Source organism: Castanea sativa, chromosome 2 (assembly GCF_040712315.1).
Source record: "Castanea sativa cultivar Marrone di Chiusa Pesio chromosome 2, ASM4071231v1".
NCBI classification, from domain to species: domain Eukaryota; kingdom Viridiplantae; phylum Streptophyta; class Magnoliopsida; order Fagales; family Fagaceae; genus Castanea; species Castanea sativa.
The window spans coordinates 47623046-47650580 of record NC_134014.1 but is presented as its reverse complement, the minus strand read 5'-3'; the positions used below and the strand labels follow the sequence as shown (position 1 = coordinate 47650580).

Below are 27535 nucleotides of genomic sequence, written 5' to 3'. Positions count from 1 at the left end.
TGGTACGATAAAAAAGGACCAGGTTTTCCCCTCATGTATAAAACCAGAAGTTGATAGAGTGAACTTCACCCATAAAAAAAAAATTAACACAATCGGAGAAAAATGCACAGGATTCCCCCAAAAACAAATCTGACAGTTCATTTTATAAACATCTGTTATGCTTGACTAAGCAAGGCTTCAAACAAGTGTGAACTCTCACTAATTCAAACAAGCATGAATACTGACGCACAGTACGAATTGTTCGCTTCAAATGTTTCTCGATTAGCCGAGCAGGAATAGACAGTCCATAATAATATTGCAAGATTACACCATGATTTTCTCCAAATTTAAAATAAATTACCTCGACAAGAATGCAACTAGTGTTTAACAGGTGGTTTTTGTTGAAGATAACAAATTAGTGCACTGAAGCTATTAATCAAACAGATATAGGTGAGACAAGCAATCATAAACAACAAATTTTTTTCCAAAACATGAAACATTCTCAATTTGGCAATGAAACATTCTCAATTTGGCAATGAACTGCTATGAGAACTGAACAATTAAATAAAAATACTCATAAGAAACTTTACTCTCCATATTATACAGATATATACACCATAGGGGCAAGACAGAATCCACTTATGCCACTATTTATCCCCACACTGATTGGCACTTCTGCTTCCATTTAGACTCCCTGATCTTTTAGGTTCAGCATAACCTGACCCTACATTTGGTGTCTGAACAACTGGAACATTTAGGGGCCTAGACATATACGGGGACCAATACTGCCCGACCGAACTCGAACTTGAAGTTGGGGGACTTGAAAGCTGGTTTGGCTTTAGGGAATTAGTAGCACCATTTCCTCCCTTATCTACCTTGTGCTCTAACTCTTGACGGTTAGAGTGCATTTGATTGATGTTTGTTCCTCGAGTGATGTTCTGATTGTTGTCTCGCACTACATTAACAACTGGAATATTTAGAGGCTGAGACATATATGAGGACCAAACCTGCATGACCGAATTCTCACTTGAAATTGCGGAACTTGAAAGCTGGTTTGGCTTTAAGGAATTAGTAGCACCATTTGCATCCTCATCTACTACATTGTGCCCTAACTCTTGATGAATAGAGTGCAGTTCATTGATGTCTGTTCCTCCGGTGATATTCTGACAAGGAATGCTTTGAGGCTTAGGCATATACGGGGACCAATACTGATGACGGATTGAACTCACATTTAATGTTGGGGAACTTGAAAGCTGGTTTGGCTTTCGGGAATTACTAGCACCATTTGCACCCTTAACAACCTTGTGCTCTAGCACTTGATGGTTAGAGTGCAGTCGATTGATGTCTGTTCCTTGATGGTTGTCTCGCACTACATTTGGTGGAATATTTAGGGGCTCAGACATATATGAGGACCAAGCCTGCATGACTGAACTCGCACTTGAAGTTGGGGGACTTGAAAGCTGGATTGGCTTCAGGGAATTAGTAGCACCATTTGCGCCCTTATCCACCCTGTGCTCTAACTCTTGACGGTTAGAGTGCAGTCGATTGATGTCTGTTCCTCGAGTGATATTCTGATTGTTGTCTCCCTCTACATTTGGTGGCTTAACAACTGGAATATTTAGAGGCAGAGACATATATGAAGACCAAACCTGCGTGACAGAACTTGCACTTGAAGTTGGGGGACTTGAAAGCTGGTTTGGCTTTAGGGAATCAGTACCACTTGCATCCTTATCTACCCTGTGCTCTAACTCTTGATGGTTAGAGTGCAGTCGATTGATGTCTGTTCCTCGAGTGATATTCTGATTGGAGTCTCGCTCTACATTTGGTGGCTTAACAACTGGAATATTGGGAGGCTGAGACATATAAGGAGACCAAACATGCATGACTGAACCCCCACTTGAAGTTGGGGGACTTGAAAGCTGGTTAGGCTTTAGGGAATTAGTAGCACCATTTGCATCCTTATCTACTTTTTGCTCTAACTCTTGACTGTTAGAGTGCAGTTCATTGATGTCTGTTCCTTGAGTGATATTCTGATTGTTGTCTCCCCTAGGACCAGAAGCTCCAATTGTAGCCTGAGCTTGCCAAAATGCAGGTGGTTTGTTCAACACTGGATTAGAGGGCCCTTGAGAGTTAACTCTACTTTCAGCTTCCTCTTTTACTCTGGCCTGATGACCCATGTCTGGAACCTCGTCTGGTTTATTAACTTTAATTTCCTGCAGCTTTTCTCTCTCGAATGAAGAATTCCCTTCAACTAAATCACCTTTAGGTGCTGAAGAACGGCCCGAAGCAATCACAGTTGTGGGAAATGCTCTCTCTGGAGGAACAGCTGGAGTATAATTAGATGGGAGTAAGTCATCCCAATTCTCTAACAACTCCTTGTAGACCTTACGGAGGGTGACCTCAGTGAGGCCTGTCACCTTACAAATCTCTGCCTGGGTTTTGCGTTTGTCTTCTAGTTGGCAGGCCAAATAAATAGCGGCAGCAGATATGCTTATGGGGTTCCTCCGAGTGCAGAAGCACTTATTAATAACAACTTCTCCAATGTGAGTTGCAAGCTCCTACAATAATATGCAGGACCACAGTCAAATTTGATCAAGAGAAAAAGAGGGACATAAAATTCTCCCTAGAGTGAACTTATATTCAAAGCAGTTGGCAGTTTTTTATCACATCAAATTTCAACACTACCAATATGAATCACAGACCATTTCCTGTAAGGAAACTTCACATCACAATAAACACGAGTAGATGATTAGAGAAAAATGCAGAAATGCCAGTGCAGCAATTAAAAACTTTCCAAATGTGAACTAAAGGTGGTCTGCAACCAAAAATGCCCTCCTATCATCCAAAAATGTCAGGATTTATTTTTTAGAAATAACATTATGCACCATGTAATAGCCAAGAAGAAACTAACAAGATAGATTTAGAATCTTGCAACCACGTGGATTAAAAAGTTTTTGCAATATTCCTCTTTTGGTATTACTATTTTTTTTTCTCCTTTCATAGTCCTCCAACTCCTCCATCCATTCTAACACAATTTTCTTTTCTCCAACTTGATTTGTTTTCCCAACATTTTTCAGCTGCATATCCCTGTCATCTTCCTATTGCATGATTACCACATACCCACTTGATTATCAAGGATATGGTGCATGATTTTTAGCCTTTCCAATTCATTCAAAGTTACTGCTCAGGATCAAGAAGGTAATCTGCACTCAAACCCATGTACCTGAGCAGATTTGTTGAGTTGGAGAAGTGTGCAAAACCGTGGCATATGGACTGATATGGAATTGCTGTTAATGGGCTGACTTAGTTGTAGCGCTTCACCAAGTATCTTGATGTACTTCCCAATCTCCTTCTGAGGTACATTGGCTGCAATTGAAATTTCCTGGCATGCATAAAGTCAGATGCCAAATTAGAGAAGCTCTAAACTAGAAAGAATTGGTAATAATTAATACAATTAACAAATGCAACACATAGAGGATGAATCTCTATTAGCAACCTTTCGCACTAATCTCAAGGGACAAAAGATTAGCCATTGCAAGAAAAATCGTCATCTGAGAACTTTAAAAATTTTATTAATAAAAAAATGACTGAAAAGCATTAAAAATCCCACAGTCAGCACCAAAAAACGCATATGATTAAAGAAAATGAGAGTCTAGGAGTATATTTGTAATGCTGCTTTGGGTACTGTGTTGCTATATTTTGAGAAGGAAACTGTTCTCTATTGCCATTGAAAAACATCAGCCACAATATAAATCATTTCCCATGTGACAAAATACAAGTATTGGCTAAAAGTGACAACAAAAACTATATAGTGCATGCTGGAAAGAAGTTTGGAAACAGCTTCTAGATTTTTACTTCAAAGAAATGAATCATCTAGAGTAATGTTGATCATTACCTGATTTGGAAATGTAATTCCTAGACTATCAATACCACCAACAAAGCCTTAGAGTAGGGTCTGTTTGGATACCGTTTATTTTGCTGAAAACTGAAAATATTGTAGCAAATAAAGAGTTAAAACTGAAAACTTAAAATGCACTGTATAGCAAATAATCTACCTAACGCGTGAACAGTGCTGGGTCCCACGCTTAAAATGCAAAACGCTGCAAAATGCAGCACACAAACGCACGCTTAGTGCCAAATTCTTTGGGTCTGGCTATAGATCCTCAACAAGATTAGTAAAGGCCGGCCACATATATTCTTTTCCTCCATTCTATTTTATTTGAAGTCATAGCCTCTGTTGCTTCTTTAATTGACGTATCTTTTTTAACTACTTCTACTTATATCTTTTGCCTTCCTCTACCTTTTTACGTTCCCTCAACTTAAATCATTTCAACTTTAATTCCTAGACTATCATGTAGGTTTGAAACCACCGTGTCTAAACACCATTAGTAATTTGCTGGGAAATGACTTCAATTTAGGTCCAAAATGATGACCATACAATAAAATCGAATCCCGCGTCTAGAAAGAAAATAATCTCATTGCTTGTGATGAATAATGGAAGCAGAGCAATCAGCTATATCACTGGTCATGCAGATTGCAGAGCGCCTGCACTTATAATAACAGCCTGCTTATCACTGTTTCTCTCTTCAAGGCAACAAAATAGTAGTAGCTACTGTGGTACTGACAATTCTAATGAGGAATAACATTAATCCCGCAGTGAGAAACGCTTCGCTTAGAAATGTTTTCTCGAGGCACATTGTGTGTTATTATGTCACTTAATTAAGAAAACTATTTAATCGAAGACGTCTAGGTTCAAATTGTAACCATCAAATTATCAAAAAGAAAACGCATTTAAATAAATAAGTGTAAAAAAAGGGCAAAACATTGAAACAGTGAGAATCTTAAAACATAATTAATTTGACTTTGATTCATCGAATATCTCATGATTAAACAGAGAAATTGTAATAACTGAGAGAAAAATAGAGACCTGGAGAGTTCTTGGCTCTTGGGCCTCCCTAATGGCTTGGACAAGCGCAGCAGTGGCGAGTGCCTCCACGCTCCGATTCCTCAAACAAGTAGCGGAGCAACAATCCCTAAATAGCTGAAACGCGTGGTCCGATATCTCGTACTCCAACCCCAGAATCGACGCCACGTCGATAATCTGCATGTACGCCCTGAGATTATCGACCACGACGGTCGACGACGAAGAGGACGAAGAAGAAGATTCGAGAGTTCGCTCGAGCTCGGCGAGGTGGCCGGAGAAGGAGAGAGAGGAGCGGAGGAAGAGAGGGCTGGGCTCGATGGACCAGGTTGAGAAGGCGGTGATGAACCCGGTGGGCTCGAACGGGTCGTTCTCGTCGTTCTCGAGATGGGAAGGGAGGTCGGAGGTGACGAGGCAGAGAGGGTTGTCTTGGGAGCGGAGGTGAAAGAGGTGGTGAGGCTGGGATTGACGCTCCTCGATGACGTGGCCGCACGAGGCGCACTCCGTTATCGACCGGCCTGAGCTCGTGGTGGCGCACCGCCCCTGCGCCGACGGACAGTATGGGCACTTCATTTTTGGAAGTGATGAGTGAGGTTTGTTTGGGTTTGGGTTTGGGTTTTGGGGAACTCCAAAATGACCCGGGAGGGATGGGGGCCCGGCTATGGGGCCGATTTGGCTACCTGCTAATCGGGTCAGGTACTGACCAGTGAGTCGCCCCTGACCCAATCAATGACCCGCTTGATGTCGATCTGTTTAGCTGGAGCTCAGTTCAAGAAAATGTTTGTTCATGTTCATTTTTTTTAGTAATTAAGGGTTTGTTATACGGTTTCAAACTCAAATTTTTACATTTTAAACAACATTACACATATTTTCATACACTTTTTTCACCTACATGTATTTCAAAAAATTACAAAAATCTCATCTCAAACTACTCTACTAAACACCCCTAAGTCAAGCTCAACTCCAACTTTATGTTTGATTATTAAGCGAATTAACTCAAATATAATAATGTGTTCATAATTAAGAGTGCTCGAATTAACTATATATAATACTATATATTTATGTAGAATTGAAATTTGGTTGTATAAGTTTGTAAATTGTTTTATATGATATAAAATATTATTTGTATAAGTCCTGCAAGTAGTTTCTATGAGGGCAGCATCCATCAGTGGCTGCATAATAATTGCATATGCTAAGTGAACCACGCTCATAGCTACTCGCCATGGAAAGTCACCTTCCCCTTCACCATATGGTTGATATGGAAGCATAGAAATGGTGTGGTGTTCAAGAATCGACCTGTTCAACTCAATTTTCATAAAGATATCATTTTTAGTGCTGCTGAGTACCAACACTGCATTCTCAATCCCAAAAAACACTAGCAACGGGAAGATTCAGAGAGTCTGCTAGGAGAGACCTTAACCAGGTTGGGTTCGATTGAATACAGAAGGCTTCTCAATTGGAACCTTGAGTATAGTAGGGGGAGGTGGTATTATCATGAATGAACATGAAGAGTGGATTGTTGGCTTCTCCATGAACATTGGCATTGCATCCAACTTCATAGCTAAGTTGTGGGCCCTTAGAGATGGGCTTAACTTTTGCAAAAATCTCAACCTTCTATCTACTGATATAGAAATTGATGCTAAAGCTATTGTTGATCTTCTGTCTAACCCATCTGATTCTAACAATGTTGTCATTCCACTTGTTGATGACTACAGGGAGATGATTTCCCAGCTATCCCAAGTCCGGATTGGTCACTGCTACCGTGAAGCCAACAATTGTGCTGATTTCCTAGCTAAGATAGGGACTAATTAGGATAGGGATTTTATTTTGTATGATGATCCATCTGTGGACATCTTAGAGCTTATGAGCTTGGACAATAGTGGTGTGTATCATAAAAGGGTTTGTCTTGACTTTGTTATTCCTCCTTAGTTTCTTTAATGCATTTCCTGCTTACCAAAAAAAAAAAATTTATTATTTGTAGTTTATCCATAATATAAACATTACATTTGTGGTAAAAATTAATAGATTTGTGAAGAAGTAAAACATTTAAGTCATGATTTTACTATATATAGGAAAAAAAACAAGTTAATCAAGTAACTCGTGAATAAGCTCGAGTTTACTCAACAAGTAAATGAACTTAGCTTGAACTTGTAATTTTGTTTGTTGATGAGCTCGAACTTGACTCGTGTTCGAAATAAAATTAAATGAACAAGCATGAACTTTCAATACTCGACTCGGTTGGGTTTGTATATAGTCCTAGCAACAAGTGACACATCTTTTGCCACAACTTTTAAATATTAAGTTGAGTGATTGAAAGAAAATGATGAATCCATGTGGGTTTAAAATTCTACCACTCATAACTCATCATGTAGGTGAGTTGTAGCAAAAATTGTGTCACTTCACTCACTTGTTGTGGCACTAGCATTATTAAGAGATTATTTGGATCTTGATATATTTTCTAAAGCACCAGAAGGAGCCGTATTGAAGTTTTAACAACTCTAACAAATAACAACCTATCAAACACTATGATTCCCTATCGCAATATATGAGTCCCACAATCCTAACAAATAACAACCCTTCAAACACAATAATTATGATATATATTATGCATGCAACTATACAACCTCCCTGTTACAATATGCGGGTCCCACAACTATATAAAATGCATATAGTTTGGGAAAGATGTAACAAATATTGGATAGAATTCACGATTTTGTAAAAGAAATATTAAACCCGTTTAAAGGAATGATCTTATTCTTCTCAAAAAAAGAAAAGAAAGATAATGATCTTATAGTCTAAAGTTGCGTTTGAACTTTGAATGATCTTGTGGATGAAATTTTATACCTGTTAATGCATGTGACGTCCACACAAACACATATATGTGGGGTCCCATCTTTAAATAAAGTGAATGCAACTACAATTTTCTCTAAGCATATGCAACCTATTAAAATTAGGCATATGTAATACCAAAGAGTTATGCATGGTGACACATGTTCTGTATATTAAGTCTAAATTGACAACATGGCTAGCCATGCAAAGATCTTCATTATAAAAGGAGGAGAGACCATTTGGAAAATGGGTCTCTCTCTCTCTCATTCTTTTTAATTCTCATAGAGCTCTAATCCTTTGAGGGATTATCTCTCTATGGCCGATGAGATTTTTCGGAGCACTCTCCTAGACTTTCCTAGATAGTCCCTCTGAGTTGGCCGAGGTGCATTAGATCGAGGACTCCCTTGGCCGAGGAGACTTTTCGGAGCACTCTCTCAGACCCTCTCAGGTACCCCTTCTAACTTGACCGAGGCACATTAAGCCGATTACTCCCTTTGACCGAGGAGATTTTCTAGAACATTCTCTTAGACCTTCCTAGGTACCCCTCTGACTTGGTAGAGGTACACTAGACTAAGGACCATATTTGACATTCTTACGTACACTTTCTTTGATTCTATTAAGAACACATTCTAATCCTTTCAGGTATTTTCTATTGAGCACACACTCTTGATGTTTCATGATATACTTAATTTCAGTAGAATTTCCTTCAAATAACAAAATTTATTGTAGGAAAGTCAACACCACCATATTTTTACCCACTATAGTTATTTATTTTGTTTATTGATTAAAAATCATCCAGAATACTTTAAAAGATTAAACACGCATCCCAAATAAAAGGTAACCAAATAGACGCCCATATGATATAATACTTATTTTTTACTTTGGAAATTAGATGTGTCATATGCAAATTGTTTTTAAAAAAAGAAAAAGAAACAAATGATGTGATAAGCCAAGGAACTTTAATGTTGTAAATCATTTGCATTGAGGTTTTAGGGTTTTCTTTTCCCCTGAGAATCAAGTTTCAGCCAGTCCATGGTCCACAATGGATGATGGATTTGTTTGGTATCGGTCTATATACTCTCATTGCCTGATATTTTGAATTACTCTTCACATATGGAAAAACAAAATCCTAAATATGGAGAGCTCATTTTGCACCGTAAAATGACATTGAATTGGCAAGTTTGTAAGTACCTTAACAAGGGAAAGTATATGTTTGTCTTGTCTATGTATCTGTATAATTTTTTCTAACTTATTTTACTATTCAGTTTATTTTTACAACTATTCATGAGTTTCACTGTACTATTTCAGTTAATTTTTACTTTTATCTACAGTACTTTCAGTAAAAAGTTTTCAATTTCAGTAAAATAAATGGATCCCAAATAGACCCTATGAGTTCATTTTACTTGTAAGTTGGAACCTGACATGCGCATGTATAAGACAAACAGGTCCTCCACTGTAAAACACAGCTTCCTATGATTTTTACTTCAATGCTGGGAAACTGAACTAAAAAAAATATACAAGATTATACTGCTGCAGCAACCACTGCTCCACTGATTAGGACTTATACAAGAGAAGAGGAATGAATCTGTTCCAAGTTCCAACAAAAATTTCTCTTAACATGGAGGAATATATTCAATTGAAGCTAGCAGAGACACAATCTAGAATAATTTTGGTTCAAGACATAGAGCTTGAATATATATACTTGTCCATGCTGGTAACGAACTCCTACTCAAGACAAATTTTCAAAAATTCTTTCACTAGAATTTATATAAATAAATCTCATAAAAAATTCCCTTCACTTGATTGATCTACTGGAAAGGTTGTTTCAGTTTACTACCCGCATGAAAATATAGTGACTACAAAAATTTGGAAGAACAATAACCTAATTAAATACATAGAAGAACCGAGTATGATTTCACCTGTCACTACCCTTCACAAACATTGGGCAGCACATGATCAATTGTGAGTAATCTGAATGACTGAATCCTTGTACCCTCAACGTCCTTCACATCATCCATGACCACCTTTCAAGGTCACTACTTCCCTGCCTTTCTCTGCCCGCTTCAGACTCTTACGCAATTCTCGTGCAGTCTGGCAATATAGACAGGAAAAGACACAGGACAAAGGCACGTTAATAAATCTGTACATGTTTGGCTCCAATACATAATGCACAGCAAGAGAGAAGGAAGCACAGGCTCAGATAAATAGAACAGATGAAGATGTGAAAGTATAATCATTTCCAATCTAGTTTTCATAGTAATTTTTTTTTACATTTATGAGTTTCATGAAAAGAACGAATTCTGAAGTAATTAAATATAAAAATGATACCCTCATCAATGAACCCCTTTCCTATAACAATCTTAGAAACAGTTTGAGGGATACTGCACATCTCTACAAATTGCCATTCTTACATAAAAACTCCAACAGATTTGGAAGTATACAAGAAATAATCAAAGACCATAATATGAACACCGCTAATTTGACTGCCATTAAATTTGATTATCAGTGGCAACTAAATTTGCACAAAATAGATGCCATTTATCAGGTTTGATAATTGATATCTGAGGATAATTCTAGAGGCAATCATTAAAGCACACTGCTGTTGGAGTGACTTGCAGAAATGTGGCAAACAAGTGCAGAGAATAGACCCCAACATGTATTGAAATCAAGTAAATGGTAAATAATCAAGATCCTCATAGAATCTATAGCTGTGCTTTGCATGAGGATAACAATTGTGCTTAAGATTGAGATCACCAAATATTGTCAAGACGGGAAAATGTTTTGAGGCCTTCTATTCTAGCAGTCACATCATACTGCAGAAAGCAAGCAAGTACCTACTTGCATTATAGTCCAAATAAACTCCAATACACAATGGTCCATAAGGCCAATCCTATGTTTTCATTTTAGTAATTCATAGTGGTAAAGAGATCAGAGCACCTTGAATTTTAACAAAGCAGAGAGTTTTTCTTTGGCTTTCATACCACATTTACCACCTGAGATTTCAAATTGAATTGCATGACTTATCCCTGAGTTTTTGAAACTATGAAATGAAAATTTAAGACAGACAAAACAAGAGCATTGAGAAATGCCCAACAGAAAAAAAGTTTAAAACCGAAGGACTCATCTATCTCCATCTTGAATCTTTGGTCGATGAATGTCCCACCTTATCAATTACCTCAATTTTGTGACGGTCAATATGATCGTTGTACACCCAGGGAAAAGTAAAGAAGAGATACAGATCGACCAAAACAATTGCCAGTATGCCACTTCCTCCAACCTATATTACCCCAGATAGGATCTTAAACTCATACAATGTGTTCATCAGTGATCAGTCTCTTACATACTGAACAGCAAGGTCTGTAGATTTACTGACATAGGCAGATAACTTGTCCCACTCAATTCCTTGAAACATAAATTTTTCTTTAACTATTAAAAACTACAGAGGTGTGACCAAGTCCTGTTAGGTCCACATCATAACTTTCTGCCCAAAAAAAAGGCAGGGGGGGGGGGGAGGGGAGGAATGTTGTAGGCATTGAAGAGAAGATGGCCCCAAACACTGGTTACTCATATATACCAATTTTTTTTGTACCTTATTCATGAAAATTGAAAACAACGGAAAACAACAAACTATTTCTGTTGTGGTAGGAGCCTGTGCATTATTTAGAGGGGAAGAGAAGATAAATTATAGAATGTTTCTTACTTGAAGATTGTAGAAAACTAAAGTTGATTTTAGGACCTTGTACCAGGGCCTTACTCTAGCCCAGTGAACATGTTATGGATCCATATGAGATTAACAAATTTAGGATTTTCTGGCCCAGCCTATCAATGATGTTTAAAATGAATTATTATAGAGAGCAGATAAAACTGGTAGTTAGAGGGAAAGAGAAAATAAATGATAAATCATAGACAGTTCCTACCTGAAGATTGTAGAAATTAATGTTGATTTTAGGAATTTGTATCAGGGCCTTATTCTAGCCTGGTGAGCATGTTATGGATCCATTTGAGAGTAACAAATCTAGGGGTCCAATGTATCAATGATGTTTAAAATGGATTATTGTAGAGAACAGATACACAGGTGCTCATCCACATGCCAACAATTCTAACTTTCTTCTCAGTACTAATTTAGTTAGGTGTATAAATGTTACGGATTGGTCTGATACCCACCATATCCAACATCCACTTCAAGTACAGTGTTTGAGTTATTGTTCTTAAGATCGCTTTTTGATTGGATGCCAGCAACTGATTGTTTTAACATTCTTAGTAAAATTCTCACATTCATTGAACTTGTACTTTTTTTTGTTGATGTTTCTCTTTGTATACATCCACTATGCTACATTTGTGCCCCTTTCTTTTTCACTGTAATGAATACTTATCTTATAAAGAAACAATATTAGTCCCAAATTTATTGGGGCTACAAGTATACTTTTCTGCCATTCTATTTTATCCTAAGTTATATTCTCTGTTACTTCCTTGATTGAAGTATCACTTTTTTACTACAACTAATGTTATTTTTGGTCTTTCTCCACCTTTTTTCGTTCCCCCAACTTGAACCAACTAACTCTCTTTCATTGATGTATTAATCACTCTCCTATGAACATTACAAAATGACTCTCTCATCTTTTATCAATAGGGGCCACCCCTATCTATAAGTAAATTTCATCATTTCGACCCCTATCCTTTTGTATATTTTCACTTATCCATATTAACATTCTCATTTAAACTACTTATCAAAAAAACATTCTCATTTAAACTACACGCATTTTATAAATATGTTGCATCTTAACATCCCAACATTCAGCACTATAGAGCATAGTTGGCGCGGTCCTATAAAATTTTAACTTAATATGTATTCTATGATCACACAATACTCTTGATGCACTTCCCTACTTCTATTTTTGATCTCTTCCCTTACACCGCATATATATAATTTCTTCTCATCCACCCACTTAGTCTCTTGTGTACCACAATATGTTTATTCTTCTCCTAGTCATGGTATCTACTGTTTCCATTAGTTTCCCAGTAAAAGATCCTGCATTCCAAGTGCCTATACAACTTCTATTCTCTTAGAGTCCTACACCAAAAGGGTATAAACCACTTTAGTTATCAAATAGAACAAGTATGTCAAGTTTCATAGCTTGTGTTACCCACTAACCTTAAAACAATGCTCCTGCCCCACCCAGAAAAACAGGGATAAAAATGCTGATTGGGGAAAAAAAATCATGATTGTTATGTTGCTAAGTAAACTTTTCATAAAAATACATATACATAGTCTTGAAAGAAAATAGTACAATTTAGATTAGATGGATATTCTACGTAAATGATGGAGTCCATCAGGAAAAAAGGAGAGAGAAAGGAGAAAACATCTTCAAGCATTCAAGATAAAGCACATACAGCATTGACATAAAATCAAAGTTCCATAGAAACAATAAACTGTCAATTAATTAAATAACATAATCAATCACAAAAATGAAAGTTTCCATACCTAACAACAGGTTCAAAAGAAGTTTTCACATTGAGATTAAACCAATTAGGCAAAATAGTATCAACAATATCCTCAGGGTAATTGCATATGCATCAAATCCAAAACTAGATGAAATTCGAATCATGTGGCAAAGATTACCCTGATTAAATTACGCAAGGTAAGGTTATTGGAAATGCTTTTTCGAACACTTTCATGGTAGTGTAGACACTAAAGAGTAGGCCACAAGTACTTGTTAGAACAGTTCAATGATTAAATCACCATTTCTTAACAACATGACCTTTTGGGATAAGAGATAAATTTATCATGGTATTAGAGCAGGCGGGTCTTGAGTCGACTAAGCTTACTTCCTAATCCCACTCTTCACCCCTTTCATTGCAAAACTAAATAATGTCATTGAGAGTCCAAAACCATCCCCTACCTCTCAAGAATCAAGATGTAGAACAGTCAAACAAAAACTAACACATTGCAATTCAATCAAGTTTCGAAACATGGAAAGCAGCAAAATCTATTAGAACCCCAATGTGGAATCTAAAGTCAGTTAAAAATCAAGCTCTAAAGCAAGCATTACAAATTCCAATAACAAATATACAAAAAAAGAAGTAGATCAAAGAAGGAATACGAACCGTTGATTGGACGGGAGTGGGATCAAGATCAATGGAGCGCACAGACATCTTAGCGATCTCAGCAATAGCATCTTCTCTAACACCAACGACATCACTGGTCAAATCCTCATAGGCAGCCTCAAACGCTTCCTCCCAGAACCTCGGTAATCTGATTCGACGGCTATTCGTGTACACATCCCACATGTGCTTCACCACCTTCTCTCTCTCCTCCATTTCCTATAACAAAAACAAAAACAAAAACAAACCCAAAAACCAAACCCCCATCCCACATTTCATCAACCAAAATCAAACCCAAGATCCAATTCCAAACAAAAAAGACAGAGAGAAGGCTTACGAGGACATCGAGATCGTCATGGATGTAATTATCGAGGTCTTCAGTGAACCGGTTGAGATTTCCAGCGGACCAACGAAGAGTAACGGTTCCCGTAAACATGGACCAAAATGCGAGCAACAAAATCGCCGCCAATGCCCAGAACTTGTACCGACCTTTACCGAAGAAACTCGAATCCGAGGTTTCTTTCTTCGCTGTCGTTGTTGGAATAAGCCCATCTTCATCCTTCATTTTGATCAAAAACAAAAACAAAAACAAAAAAGAGAGATACGAGGATTTTTTTTGGAGGGTTCGATTCGATAATAAATATGTAAAATTTTTTCTTCTAATGTAGTTACTATGCTGTTCTGTTTTTTTTTTTTTTTTTTTTTGTTTTCAGTCTGAGGTGGACTATTGGATTTGGAAGGAGGAAAAACAAAAACAAAAAAGAGAGGGTAGGTTGGGTAGCGGGGTCGATCTGATACAGATTTTGCTCTTTTGGGCAAGGGTGTGGGAAGAGGGGAGTCAAAATCACTTTCTTTTTTAATTGTGTATGTGTGTGTATATTTATATATATATATATTTACGTGGGCCACCACATTTTTATTAAGTGCTTATTGAGTTGACTTTCTGTTGGCTAGTTTTTCTAAGGTTGATTATGGCTTGATGGGCTCTTGGTGGGATGATATTAGCCGTTTATCTCACGGAGATGTACACTTTTTTCTATAGGCGTTGGTGTATGTTATAACTTGTAAGAGACAACCGACACAAAGCTACATCGTTTTAATGTTTTTTTTTTTATATATTGTATTGATCAATTTTACGTGCACGCAATTAGCTATGCAATTTGTGTCATTAAATATACAATTCATTGATTAATGGTACTTTGCCATTTGCACTCTTAAATTATTGATTTCCATCGAAGGGTTGTACCTAACAGGATCGTCCGGCAGTTTAATTAAAAAAGGGGAAAAATTAATAGATGCGATTATTAATTTAAGAAATACTTTTAAATTTTTTTTGAAAGAAGTTTTAATTTTTTTTACTGTTTTTAATATTTTTCTATAAAAGTGATATCAAAATTTTTTAAAAATAATTTATTAATAAATACATTTCATTTCATTTTCTTATGATCATTTTATTTCATTTCATTCTATTTTTTTATGAACTTCCAAATGAAGTCTAAAGCTTTATAAATTGCTTATTATTTATTGTTTTTATTTTATTTTAGGGTTAAAAGAGAATATGCATAAATTAAGAGTTTTTTTTTTGTGTGAATGGATTAAGAATTAATAAGTCTATTATAAAATAGTTTAGTCTTGTCAAAAGCTAGTAATTTCTCCATTACATGTGATTGTTCATTAAAAGATACAAAATGAATAATAGATTTTGATCCAAACTTCAAAATGTATCAAAACATTGGTTAGTTTCCCTAGTAAATATGTTCAATCCGCTTGTTGGAGATAGCTTTCAATAGGCTATTGCAATAAGATAGTAGAAGTTCCACTAGCAAGTTGTTTTGTCACTATTCATTGCTTGAACTACACTCAAGGCATCTACCTTAACAATGAGACACTTAATTCTGATATCTTTAGTAAGGATTAGACCATCCCTCAAAGTCCAGAGTTCTGCAATAAAACTATTAGTGAAGTCCAGATTCCTACAATAAAACTATTAGTGATACCAAGAGGTCTAGCATATCCTTTAACCCAATCTCCATGATGATCTCTAATCAAACCCTCTTGACTTGCATTACCAGGATTATCTAAGGTTGATCAATTAGAGTTCAATTTGTACGATCCATTAGGAGGTTATACCTAAATTGCCTATAATTTAGCTGCCATTGTCTTTTATTACTCTTTTATACTTAAAAAAAATGCTATTTATTCTCCTACAAAATGTTTATAAACTAATGTGATAGATAAATGTGATAGGTGCCATAATGTTGAGGAACTAAGTTTGTGATGTAGTAGAATTTTTATTATCTCTACTAACATTACTTCTTCTTCTTTTTTTGGATGGAAAAATAAATAGATTTATTGAAGAAAAAAATCTCTATCATTACTTATTATTTATAGCGAAATTCTTGAATTTTTTAAGGGAAAAACCGAGTCTCCCAAAGTTGACTAACTAGAGCAAACAGATTTAGTAAAGGGTACAAGACTTTATGTGCTTCATCGAGACAAGCTTTCTTCAATTTAATCATGTGACAAGAATATATACACTTGTTATTACTAGCAAAAACTTTACAATTTCATCTGGTAATTAGAAAAACAAGTTGATTGAGTTTTAAAATTTTAATTATGGGTATGATTAGCACTTAATGTAAATTTTAATACAACATTTTTTTTTAATATGAAAAGTGAAAACATTTCTATTATAAGATTATTTTGCAGCTTGACTTGAAAGATATGAAAGCGCTTTGATTACATAACGTTAAAGCTAAAACGGGTGAGAAAAATCAAATCCTTAGATCTGGTGCTTGAAAATAATGCTTCACGATTCTGAATACAATTCTCCTCTCTGTAATCTGTATAACTTCAAAAGCATCCTTAAACCTTAATCGATCAATTACAGGCCACCGATAAAATGTACCTTTTGTTTTAGGTCTAATAACTGTTTGAAATATAAGTTGTAACCCGTAACACCACTTGGACATGGACATGAGATTTAAAAAATTAACACTCATCTTAAGAAATGTTACGCAAAAGCCTCACAATATCATACATGTACATCATAAGCAATGCAACATAAATGATAAAACAAAACTCTTAAGCAGCTAAATAAGAAATGTTCTTTGCTCCTTTGATTGTTTTTTTGGGTGGTATCAACTATCAAAGCATTGCCTTCCAATTTGCTAGTATCTACACTTAAAAAAAAAAAACTTAATACTCATTAATTACAGTATAAACTATCTAACGGGTCCAAGATTGAAAGTTCGAGCACTAGCATGCTTTTGCTAGTATCTAAATTTTGTTTTTTTAACTTAATACTAATCATTTATAGTATGCATTATCCAATGAGTCTAAGATTGAGAGTTCGAGCACAAGCAAGCTCCATTAATTGAGCTGGGGCAGTGGACTCACCTACAAGTGTGTGTGTGTGTATATATATATATATATTTTTTTTTTTTGCTGGATTATTTTTTTCCTAGTTCAGCTGGAGGCAGAAAGCTTTCCATTGTCAAGCCCCATATGTTGAAATCAACCTCATCAATTTTCCATTTCTCTTCCAACTCCCTCTTGTGGTTAGCAGATTGCTCTCCATATCTATAAATCGTGATGTGAGTCTTGCCACTGTGTGCAATGTTTACACCATCAACGTACCTATAATCCTCCATGACTGATTCAGTGCTGGTTTCCCAGAACACGTCCTCTTCAGCTTGAGTTTTCATCCTAAGCAGCCTCGAGTCTTCAAATTGAATCAAAAGGCCTGAACGTTGGCTGAAGTATCCCCATATTGTGTGGTGGATGATCTCATAGTTTGGACCGCTTTGAGCCTCGCGAATTGCTGCCCCTGTATCTATCTTTAGTATGAAGCAGTCCTCATCATTTATGATTTTTTCTCCGATGCACATTGCATCCATAAATAAGTTGGCTGTGGCTCTTGGGTCTAAACCCTGCCAAAAAACAAAAATTCTCATATTACAAGTGCTAACTTACAAGTCAAAACAATGCAAATAAATTTATGAATTTGTGCTTCCATCGAAAATCATCAATTTAGCTCTTTCATACAGTGAAATTAAATATGTACTAATAGGTGCTCTAGGATGGACTAGAAGTATAACTTGAAGTAAGGGCTAATAAATTTGGGTTGGTACTCGCTTGGAATAGGGAATTTAAGAAAGTGTTAGTAGAAGAAACTGAATCTTTACTGACCACAATGTGGCTAACTAATAAAAACAACTCATCATATCTGATTTTGAATCTTGCGTATGATTGTAGAAAAATGCTGGAATACCTGTGGCAAGTCACAATTAAGTACATCTACCAAAAGCCGAAAAAGGGTGCGAATTTCTTAACTAAGAGGAGAGCTCAACAACAGAAAGAGAGCTGATTTATGATGATTGTCCCAAATTTTTGTCACAATATTATTACAGGGAATGTGTGTGTTAAAAGGTAAAGAAAATTATAATAAGAAGGCCTAGAGTAGAGTTTACCCAATGTTTCAGATTAATCCTACATTTTTAATTTTATCTAGTGCAGTTTCAAATTTATAAAAACGTTTCAATTTAAAGTCTCTTTCCATCCTCGTTATTTAATTTTTGTGATTCTTGGAAGTAATAAAGTAGAAAACAAAAATGAGAAACTATAGATAAAAACTCTTTAATTTGTTTCACCTAGGAATTATTCATAAATTGATTTGACAACAATGAACAAATTAAGATGCATGGTACATAGAGAAAGCTCTATTTATAAAGAGAAAGTTTTGTTTAGAAGAAGAAAGTTTTGAGACAAAGTTTTATCAACACCTTCCCCTCTATTTTTTTTTTCTATGTTTTCTACCTGTTAGAATAATAATGGATGTCAAGAAATGTTTCAAATTGAAACATGTACATAAGTTTTGTGAGAGAGAGACCTGTAGGAAACGGCGCAAGGGTCTGGGAGGACCATTTGAAATGGGTGTCTGTTGATTAGAGGAATGCCGCCATGAAACCTTACCATTGCTGCCGCAGATGACCTTGCACCCAGGTACAAGAAGCTCTAAGCACCACAAGTCAGGATTTTTTTGCCAGAGCACAAATCCACCAACCTCTTCTCTACTCGTTTTCAACTCTACACACTCGTCCTCCCCTCCTCCTTGTTGAAAATCCGAGGCTCTAATCCTCACATGCCCGGTCACACACATGCTTTGCACTGAGTTTAATGCCGGTTGCCCTCCCGTTGCTGCTGTGTACTGTTGCACTATATATTTCGCTGTTGAAGCTTCCTGAAACAAATGACATGAAATTCAAATAGCTTCTAGTAACCATTACTTATCAGTTTTCATGATCGATTATCATCAGCAAAGAATAATAACATTAAATATATATCTCAAATTAATTTGAAGCATTTAAAATAAAGATGGTGGCATTTAGTCTTTTATATATGTGGCACATTTAATTAGTCCTATACACATTATGAATCCTAAAGTTTTCCAATTAAAAAATTATATCAATGAATTTGTTTGTTATCATTTTATTGCATTATAGCTCAATTGTCACCTGTTGGTGTTTCCAACTGAGACGTCTAGAGTTCAAATTCCCCTTCTTCCGTTGTAACTATCGAATTTTCAAAAAAAAAAAAATTGTTAAGTTCAACTATGTATTCCATTGATTAATACAAATACTTAGAACAAGTAAATAAATTAAATTAAATTGGAGAACCTAAATTACAATGCATAAAAAAAACTTTATTAAGTTTTGTCCTTGTACTAGCATCCCATGCCAAGAAAAAAAAAAACAGTGCAGCAAATTTCCCCTTGTATCCTGATCAGCCCAATGAAAAGAAAATTCTTTGAATTTAAAGAGAAGACCACTCTAAAATCCTTGTATAGAAGATTAAAAATCAATTCTTTTCTTTAAGCAATGAGCAGGACAAAGTGATAGAATATATATATATATATATGGGGTTGTGATGTATATAATGAAAATGCTACGTACAATGGAACAATCTTTGACAGGACGGTGGATAGAGTGACCCAATTGGACCTGAAGGGGAATAAGTGGGGATCCAACCAGGTAAAGCAGGAAACGTAGCTCGTTAAAGCGACCAGCAATGATTGGAGATGATGACCATTTGTTGTTTGTTTGAGCTTTCATCCATGCTTGCATGTTTTCCCATCGTATTGTTACATTACTCCCCATGCTTGTGAACATTTCTTCTGGTATAGGGACCTCAAGAACTGTCTCAAGGCCATCTTCTCTATCAATATTCGGACAAAGTCTCCTCATGTAATTTAGTCCCACAGAGAGAAAGAGATGTGGAAAATGGAAAGAAGATGGTTAGGTTAGAGAGCCAAGAAGGAGAGAGAGAGAGGATTAAACGTCTTTGTCTTCAGGGAATAAAAAAAGAAGAAAAAAAAAAAAAGAGGTGCTAAGAAGGTAAATGGGAATGAGAGGGTCTCCTTGGTCGTAGGTGTCGTGTGGGTAAAATTTATGCAAGGATTTGATTGGTTAAGCTTCTATTCTACAGGTCCAAGCCCAACAGATAACAAGTTATTTTTGCACTCAGTCTTTGCTGGACTGGCTAAAGACTCAAAAGTTTACTTTAACAAGAGAAACAAACAAAAACGAGAGGCAAAAAAAACTAGCTCACAGTATGTTCCAAAACAGGTTGAGAATAAACAACATTTCTGTTGTAAGAATGCACCTTGTTCTCTGTTAAATAAACAAAACAATGCAAATTTATTTATTTATTTGTTTTTATAATAAGAAACAAAGCAAATGATCATTACAAAACAAGATGGAATGCCCCAAAAAATTGATAAATGAATCCATGAATGACTAAATATAATACTTTTAACAAGCAAAGCACAATGACATGTATTTCCATAAAAGCAATGTCTATTTTCATATATTCACTCACACACATAGTTAATAACGCTTTAAAATGTATATTTATTATATATCTATTTGGGCACTATCTCCTTATTATTATGCTTTTGTATAATTAAGCTATGATTTGCACCTTGTATTCTGTTAAATAAACAAAACAATGCAAATGAACTCTATTTATTTATTTATGACATCTCTCTCCCTCATTCGTTTAAGGGGGAAGTTAGATAGCTTGGAGCTCAAGTCATTTGATAATCCACTTCAAGCAATCAACATGACACAATGTATGACAAGCCATTTTATGAAAGAAATCACACAACGACTTGTCATTCATAAAGAGAACTTTGTTTGGTATATTAAATGGAGATTGCATTAATTTTTATTGTTAGGAATAAAAATGTTGTAATGTAATAACTGTTCCTATTCATAAGTTTGATTCTTATGTATAAAAAGTTTGTAAAAAATGATGCATATGAAAATTTTGTATTTTTTTTTTGAAAATGTATTAGTTTTAATAGTTGTTCCATGTATTAAGGAATACCTATTCCTTAATTTAAAAAATAACTATTATTAAGAAATAATTATTCTCTATAATAAAGATGTAATCAAATAACTGAATAGTTTGAATAACCATTTAATTAATATTTGTTTCTCAAAAAAAATTACAATATATATCTATTACAACATACTAAAGGTGCCTTAATTTGTCTCCCACAATGGTAATAAAGCCACATGTTGTGTATACCACCTCTGAGATGGCTTGGTCTGCTATAACATATTAGAATTAGTTAGGATTAGTAATTTAAGTCAATTAGATATTGTTGTAATTGGGTAATTATAAACTATGTTATTTGTAATAAAATGCAAGGAACAATTCTTAGCTTCAATCTCTCTCTTTAATTTCTTCTTTCTGTTATACTCTTTTCTTTTTCCTTTTGACTATACTCAAACCTTGTATCAATCTCTTTTAGGGGTGTCCATGGGTCAACTCAAGTTGAGTTTGTGGTGAAAAATTAGACTCGTCATTGATAGACAAGGGTAGGGTTAGGTGAATTGGATTCTTGTTTGGTGGCAGTCGTTTTGGTTGAAAGCAATAACAAAAGAGGTAGGCCCAAAAACTCACCAGATCCAACTAAGATTTCATCGAATTTAGCAATTGCAAGTTGCAACATCCAGTAGAGGTCTCACTAGATCTTGTGAGATGTCACCAAATCCTGAACAAACACAATGACCAAGGGACGTGCCAAACAACCATCCACTCAGATTTTACTCTCTTTCCAACTAAACCATACCCTCTTTGGGCTGAGTATTAGTCTGTTGGACTTAGTAAGGGCTTAGGCCCCGGGCTAATTCCCCCTCTCTCACAAATCACTCCATTTTCTATAAATAAAATTATTAATTATTTTAAGGAAATTATTATGAGAAAATAAACAAGTTGTTAACTTTTTTAACAGCATTTTTAATTTTCCATAAATAATTTCTTAAAATAAATGATTAAGGGCATATATATATATTTTTTGGGAAGTGGCCTTGTCATTCATTCAGATAAATGCATGGAATCAAAGTACAAGGTGTAAGTGCACAATTGCACCTGGCCCCAAGAACAGTTACGGGCTCAGGCCCAACGAGCCTTAAACAATGTAATTTGTAGAGTGTGGGCTTGAAACCCAGGTTAGAAGTGTTTGAGGATTAAATAGCAAGCTAAAGATTATAAACACTTAAAAACAACAAAGAATGCTATGAATCAATCTGCTCGGACGTAAGCCGAGAACTGTTCTTATATAATTTCTTTCTCTTTCTTTCTCTTTCTTTTAGGTTACAAAGAGGGAGATCCCCTTCTTTCTTAGATTCCTCCTTAAATACTACTCTCTTGAATACCTTTTACACGTGTTGCTTTACCTCCCCTTTAACCTAGATATTTCTTTTTCCCAGTGCCTTTGAATAGTAACCAGAAGTTTCTCTTCCACTGTTCAGGTGTTACTTCCCCATCAATGCGGCCAGGGTGGTAGGTGCAGGGTCTTTAATGTGGAGGTAGCAGCCTTTATCTTTGACATTTCTTCAACACCAGTGCTTTTGGGGCATTTTAGGGTTTACCCCTTTTAACCATTGGTCTTAACCGTGTCATCCCCTAATCTTTATTGCGAAACTCCGAGTTCTTTGGTGTCCGTCCGAGGATAAGTTCACCCTCGGCTGGATCCTCGGACCCTCGGCGTATGGGCCGACCCATAGTACCAACAAATTCTAAACCCAGTAGCAGGTCGGCCTTCCTTAACACGGCCCAAAAGGCCCACATTCTCATCAGGATCTTTTTGCCCCCCACAATAGCCCCTCAAAACTCTAATTTTCAACGTCCGAGGAGAAAAATAGGGTTTTGATCCGACGAGAACCTACTCCACTCACTTTGTTAGTAATGGTACGTGTGGAAATCGTTTCGCGTCCCAGGAGATGCCATTTGGCGGTTTTATTTTGAACAACGCGCGTATTTAATATTGCCAGTTACACTTTGTCCCTCACGTTCAACGGTGAGATGGGCATCCAACGGCCCTCATTACTCCACGAAATTTTAGGCGGGACAAATATAATTTCGAGGCCGCCTTTTCGCACGTCGTGACGCTTCGGGAACCTGCGCCTTCATTTAATTCATCAGGGATCAATCCCATCAAAACACCTACAATCATTCTTTACCAGCAGAAAACCGTGGAAACCCGTACCTCCAACTTTGTAAGTTCTTGCTCTCTCTGTTCTTAACCTTTTCTCCTCGGATACAGTCCTCGGCTGTCTTCCTAAACATTTTTTTCCTTTAAAGTTTAGCCTTTCGTTCTCTTCTAATGGGTAGGTTTAAGTGTCTAGTCGATTCCGTCGCTGGGATGGAGGGTTTTAGGGCTAAATACCGTATTCCCAGCGATGTAGGACTAAAATATTGCCCGGCAGAAGCCGTGGCAGGTTCTAGGAAAGAGGAAGAGGTTATCATCCCTATGATAGCCTTTATAGAGGGTGGGATGACCCTTCCAATGAAACCCGTAATGAGGGAATACCTTCGCAACCACCGGTTGTGTCCCGATCAATGCCTCCCAAACGTTTTTAGAGTTCTAGGTAGCGTAGTGCTCTCAACGAGCAGATGGGTTTAGACCTCACATGGCACGATGTCGTGTTCCTATATGAGTCCCATAAACTTTCTAAGGTAGGTTATTATATTAAATCTCGGTCCAGCACCGTTAGGCTAATCTCCTGTCTGCCCAAATCAAACAAAGGCATGAAGGACGACTACTTGATCGTGTCTGGGAACTGGCACGACGGCCTCCACTGCCCAGTTGAGTGGGGGGATCCAGGTGCGACGCCGTAGGATTAATCTCCCCACAACACAACTTCTCCTAACACACACAGAAATGCGTATTCATATTTACTTAAATTTGTTAAATATTTGTGTGAATCTGACCAGATTTGTTTTGTTTTGACGTCTTTTTGCAGAGATAGCAAAGACGTGCGTCCTCGTTCGAGTCACCGCAACATAGCCGATCTAAACCGAGTACTTCGCTCCAAAGTGTTCGTTAGTGAAGACTTACAACTCCGGGCTGCTCACCTCATTCTAGGGTACAATCCCCTTTCCTCGGACTTTCAGGAGATAGAGAACGCCATAATTGCGGGCGACCGAAGACGAAAGAGGATAAACGTAGCTCGGCCCCACTTTCTGGACGACCGCGAACTCCCTAGGACGCTCCCAACACCGTTTTGTACAACCGACCTATAGCACAATCCCCCTTGTGCATTCCGCAAACAACCGTCATTCCAAAGAGCAAAGTGTCTTCTTCACACACTCTTGACGACGAGATAGATCAATTCCATCTCGAAGACATTCTAGAGACCTCGGCGGGAACCGCCAGTGGTACTTTCCGACGAGGAGGAAGAAGCCACCGAGGCCTTAGAATTGCAGGGTTTGTAGTTGCCCTTCCCGAGGACGAATTTGAAGAAGACATGGGAAGAATGGAGGGTCTCCTCACGAATAGGGCTGCTAAGGTCAGGAAAAGAAAACGGGGACGTCCCAAGTTCCCCCAGCTTTACCTCCTCCTCCTCCTCCAGCTGAGCCAAAACTGCCAGCCGAGGATCCCAAGAAGAAGAGGAAGGGGGATAATGAGGGGACAATTAATAAAGACCCCAAGAAACCACGCCAACAACTCCCATCGGCCCAGCAGCAGAAGCTGGACAAGGGGCAAGGGTAAGTCTGCTCGGTTGAAATCGGGGAATTCGGGGACGAGGCTGAAGTGCGCCGAGCACCGACCACCCGGTCCCCCGATCTAAAGCCTGGACGGCGTACCCATCTCCCGCGGGCTCAATAAGGGCGGTTCAACAAGGCCACGCCCACCACCTGGCCGAGGTCTTGGAACGCCCTCTTTTGCTGCCCAAGGACATGGAGACCTTGGAAAAGATGGGCCAGCCACAACTATTCCTTTCACTAAAAAGAGACTTAGCGCTGGTAAGTTTTTCTCCTTTTTTAGGAAGATTCCACTTTTAATAATATTTATAGGTAAGTTTGTTTTTTTATTATTCCTAACTCCATCATACTTTGTTACAGGCTATTCAGGAGGTCTTTGTAGCTGAAAAGCTTATTGAAGACACTCGGAAAGTAGCCAGAACTGAGCTCGAAATCAGGATGGAGACTGAGAAGTCTTTGGGCACAGCCCTTGCTGAGAATGAGAAGTTGACCTCAGAGGTGGCTGATCTGAGGAGAGAGAAAAATGGGGTCGAGTCAAACTTGAAGACTATGAAGACCTAGATAGAAGGACAGCGCAAACTCCTTCGTGAAAGAGATGAAGAGCTCTCCCAAGCTCAAAGGGAGTGCTCGGATCTGAAGAAGCAGCTGGCGCTGATGAAGGAAGAAGCCAGCTCCTTCCAACTCTCTCTTCAAGCTGCCAAGCAGGCAAGTTTTGATGAAGGGGTAGCAACCACCGAGGAGCAGCTGACAGAGGAGTTCGCGGCTTTATGCCGCGAATACTGTCAAAAAGTATGGGGGGAAGCTTTAAACGCAGCAGGAGTTCCCCAATCTTCGGATTTGAGGAAGTCCGAGAACGTTTGGCTTCCCCTAGAAATACAGGAGATTGAAGAGGCTCCTGCTGCTACTCCTACCTCGAGACAATTCTTCCGCCCTACCTCCGTGGTCCCACAAGCAAATTCCCCGATCCTACGAACCTTCGGTTCCAACAAAGAGAAGGAAGGAGGAGGGGATGCAGAGAAGGACTTAAGCCAAACAGTTGAACCCAACGTCCCGCCAACGAAGACAGCAGATAAGGGAAAGCAGATCTTGACTCCCTTTGAGCTAGAGTTGAGAAAGACCGAGGGCACTAGTACCTCTCAGCATGAGCTTCCTCCAAAAGCTTAGGACTTAGCTTAGGGCTTCTCTTTTTCCATTTTTGAATTATCTATGTATGCATATTTAACTGATTAATGAAGAACAATTTCATTTGCTTTTCACTTGGGTTGTATCTGTTATACTTTACTTTACTTTTTCTTGTATTTGTTATAAATATTACCATTAGCACATAACCAAAATTTCTCAGAGTAAACAAATCTAACTCCAAGGATTGCACAATCATAACTTTCACATAAACAGTAACGCATTAACATCCAGACATAATAAGGAGATAGCCTTGATCAAAATTGTGGTCCGACGATAAGACTTCACCAATTTTACGTTTGATTCTTAAAAATTATAACTTCAAATGTTAATTTTCCCAAAGTAGGAGGTCCGAAGACCCAACATAACTAAGGTTCTGTTTAACAAATGACAAGACATCAATTTCCACAAGGTTTATGGTCCGAGGACTGCACTTAACCAAGTTTCTGTTTGATTCTTAAAAATTGATAACTTCAAATGTTAATTTTCCCAAAGTAGGAGGTCCGAAGACCCGGCATAACTAAGGTTCTGTTTAACAAATGACAAGACATCAATTTCCACAAGGTTTGTGGTCCGAGGACTGCACTTAACCAAGTTTCTGTTTGATTCTTAAAAGTTGATAACTTCAAATGTTAATTTTCCCAAAGTAGGAGGTCCGAAGACCCGGCATAACTAAGGTTCTGTTTAACAAATGACAAGACATCAATTTCCACAAGGTTTGTGGTCCGAGGACTGCACTTAACCAAGTTTCTGTTTGATTCTTAAGAGTGATAACTTCAAATGTTAATTTTCCCAAAGTAGGAGGTCCGAAGACCCAACATAACTAAGGTTCTGTTTAACAAATGACAAGACATCAATTTCCACAAGGTTTATGGTCCGAGGACTGCACTTAACCAAGTTTCTGTTTGATTCTTAAAAATTGATAACTTCAAATGTTAATTTTCCCAAAGTAGGAGGTCCGAAGACCCAGCATAACTAAGGTTCTGTTTAACAAATGACAAGACATCAATTTCCACAAGGTTTGTGGTCCGAGGACTGCACTTAACCAAGTTTCTGTTTGATTCTTAAAAGTTGATAACTTCAAATGTCAGAGCTACTCATAATTTCGAAATACACACTGACAAAAGCTCATTTCATTAATAATAATACCTTCTAAGATTATTTACATTCCATGGACGTGGTACTATTCGTTCGTCTAGATCAGCTAGCCTATATGACCCTATGCCTGCTACTGAAACAATGCGATAGGGGCCTTCCCAGCGTTTGGTCCCGGCTTGCCCCAAGCTTGGGTTCTTAGAAATGCCTACAACCTTCCTTAACACAAGATCACCAGTGCAAGTGGTCTTAGCTTCACATGGGCATCATATCCTCGTTTTAGCTTCGTTGGTAATAAGCCATCTGGACCATCGCCGCCTCGCGCCGTTCCTCAAGCAAATCTAGGCCCTTTTCCAGAGTCCATTGTTATTC

General features: G+C 37.4%; 3 protein-coding genes across 3 annotated transcripts; all 3 read right to left on the bottom strand.

Annotated features, from left to right (window-relative positions):
- Positions 1 to 442: 442 nt before the first annotated feature.
- LOC142625706 (uncharacterized) lies at positions 443 to 5620 on the bottom strand. Its single transcript, XM_075799400.1, has 3 exons — positions 4907 to 5620; positions 3203 to 3361; positions 443 to 2537 (listed from the first exon to the last, which is right to left on the bottom strand). The coding sequence occupies exons 1-3, from the start codon at positions 5471 to 5473 to the stop codon at positions 627 to 629; spliced, it is 2637 nt and encodes an 878-aa protein (XP_075655515.1). The 5' UTR covers positions 5474 to 5620; the 3' UTR covers positions 443 to 626.
- Positions 5621 to 9468: 3848 nt separating this feature from the next.
- LOC142624724 (uncharacterized) lies at positions 9469 to 14703 on the bottom strand. The gene is made up of 3 exons (XM_075798447.1): positions 14169 to 14703; positions 13835 to 14050; positions 9469 to 9820 (listed from the first exon to the last, which is right to left on the bottom strand). The coding sequence occupies exons 1-3, from the start codon at positions 14394 to 14396 to the stop codon at positions 9740 to 9742; spliced, it is 525 nt and encodes a 174-aa protein (XP_075654562.1). The 5' UTR covers positions 14397 to 14703; the 3' UTR covers positions 9469 to 9739.
- A 2580-nt stretch (positions 14704 to 17283) lies between these two features.
- On the bottom strand, positions 17284 to 20076 carry LOC142624723 (uncharacterized). The gene is made up of 3 exons (XM_075798446.1): positions 19786 to 20076; positions 18723 to 19073; positions 17284 to 17763 (listed from the first exon to the last, which is right to left on the bottom strand). The coding sequence occupies exons 1-3, from the start codon at positions 20074 to 20076 to the stop codon at positions 17284 to 17286; spliced, it is 1122 nt and encodes a 373-aa protein (XP_075654561.1).
- Positions 20077 to 27535: the final 7459 nt, after the last annotated feature.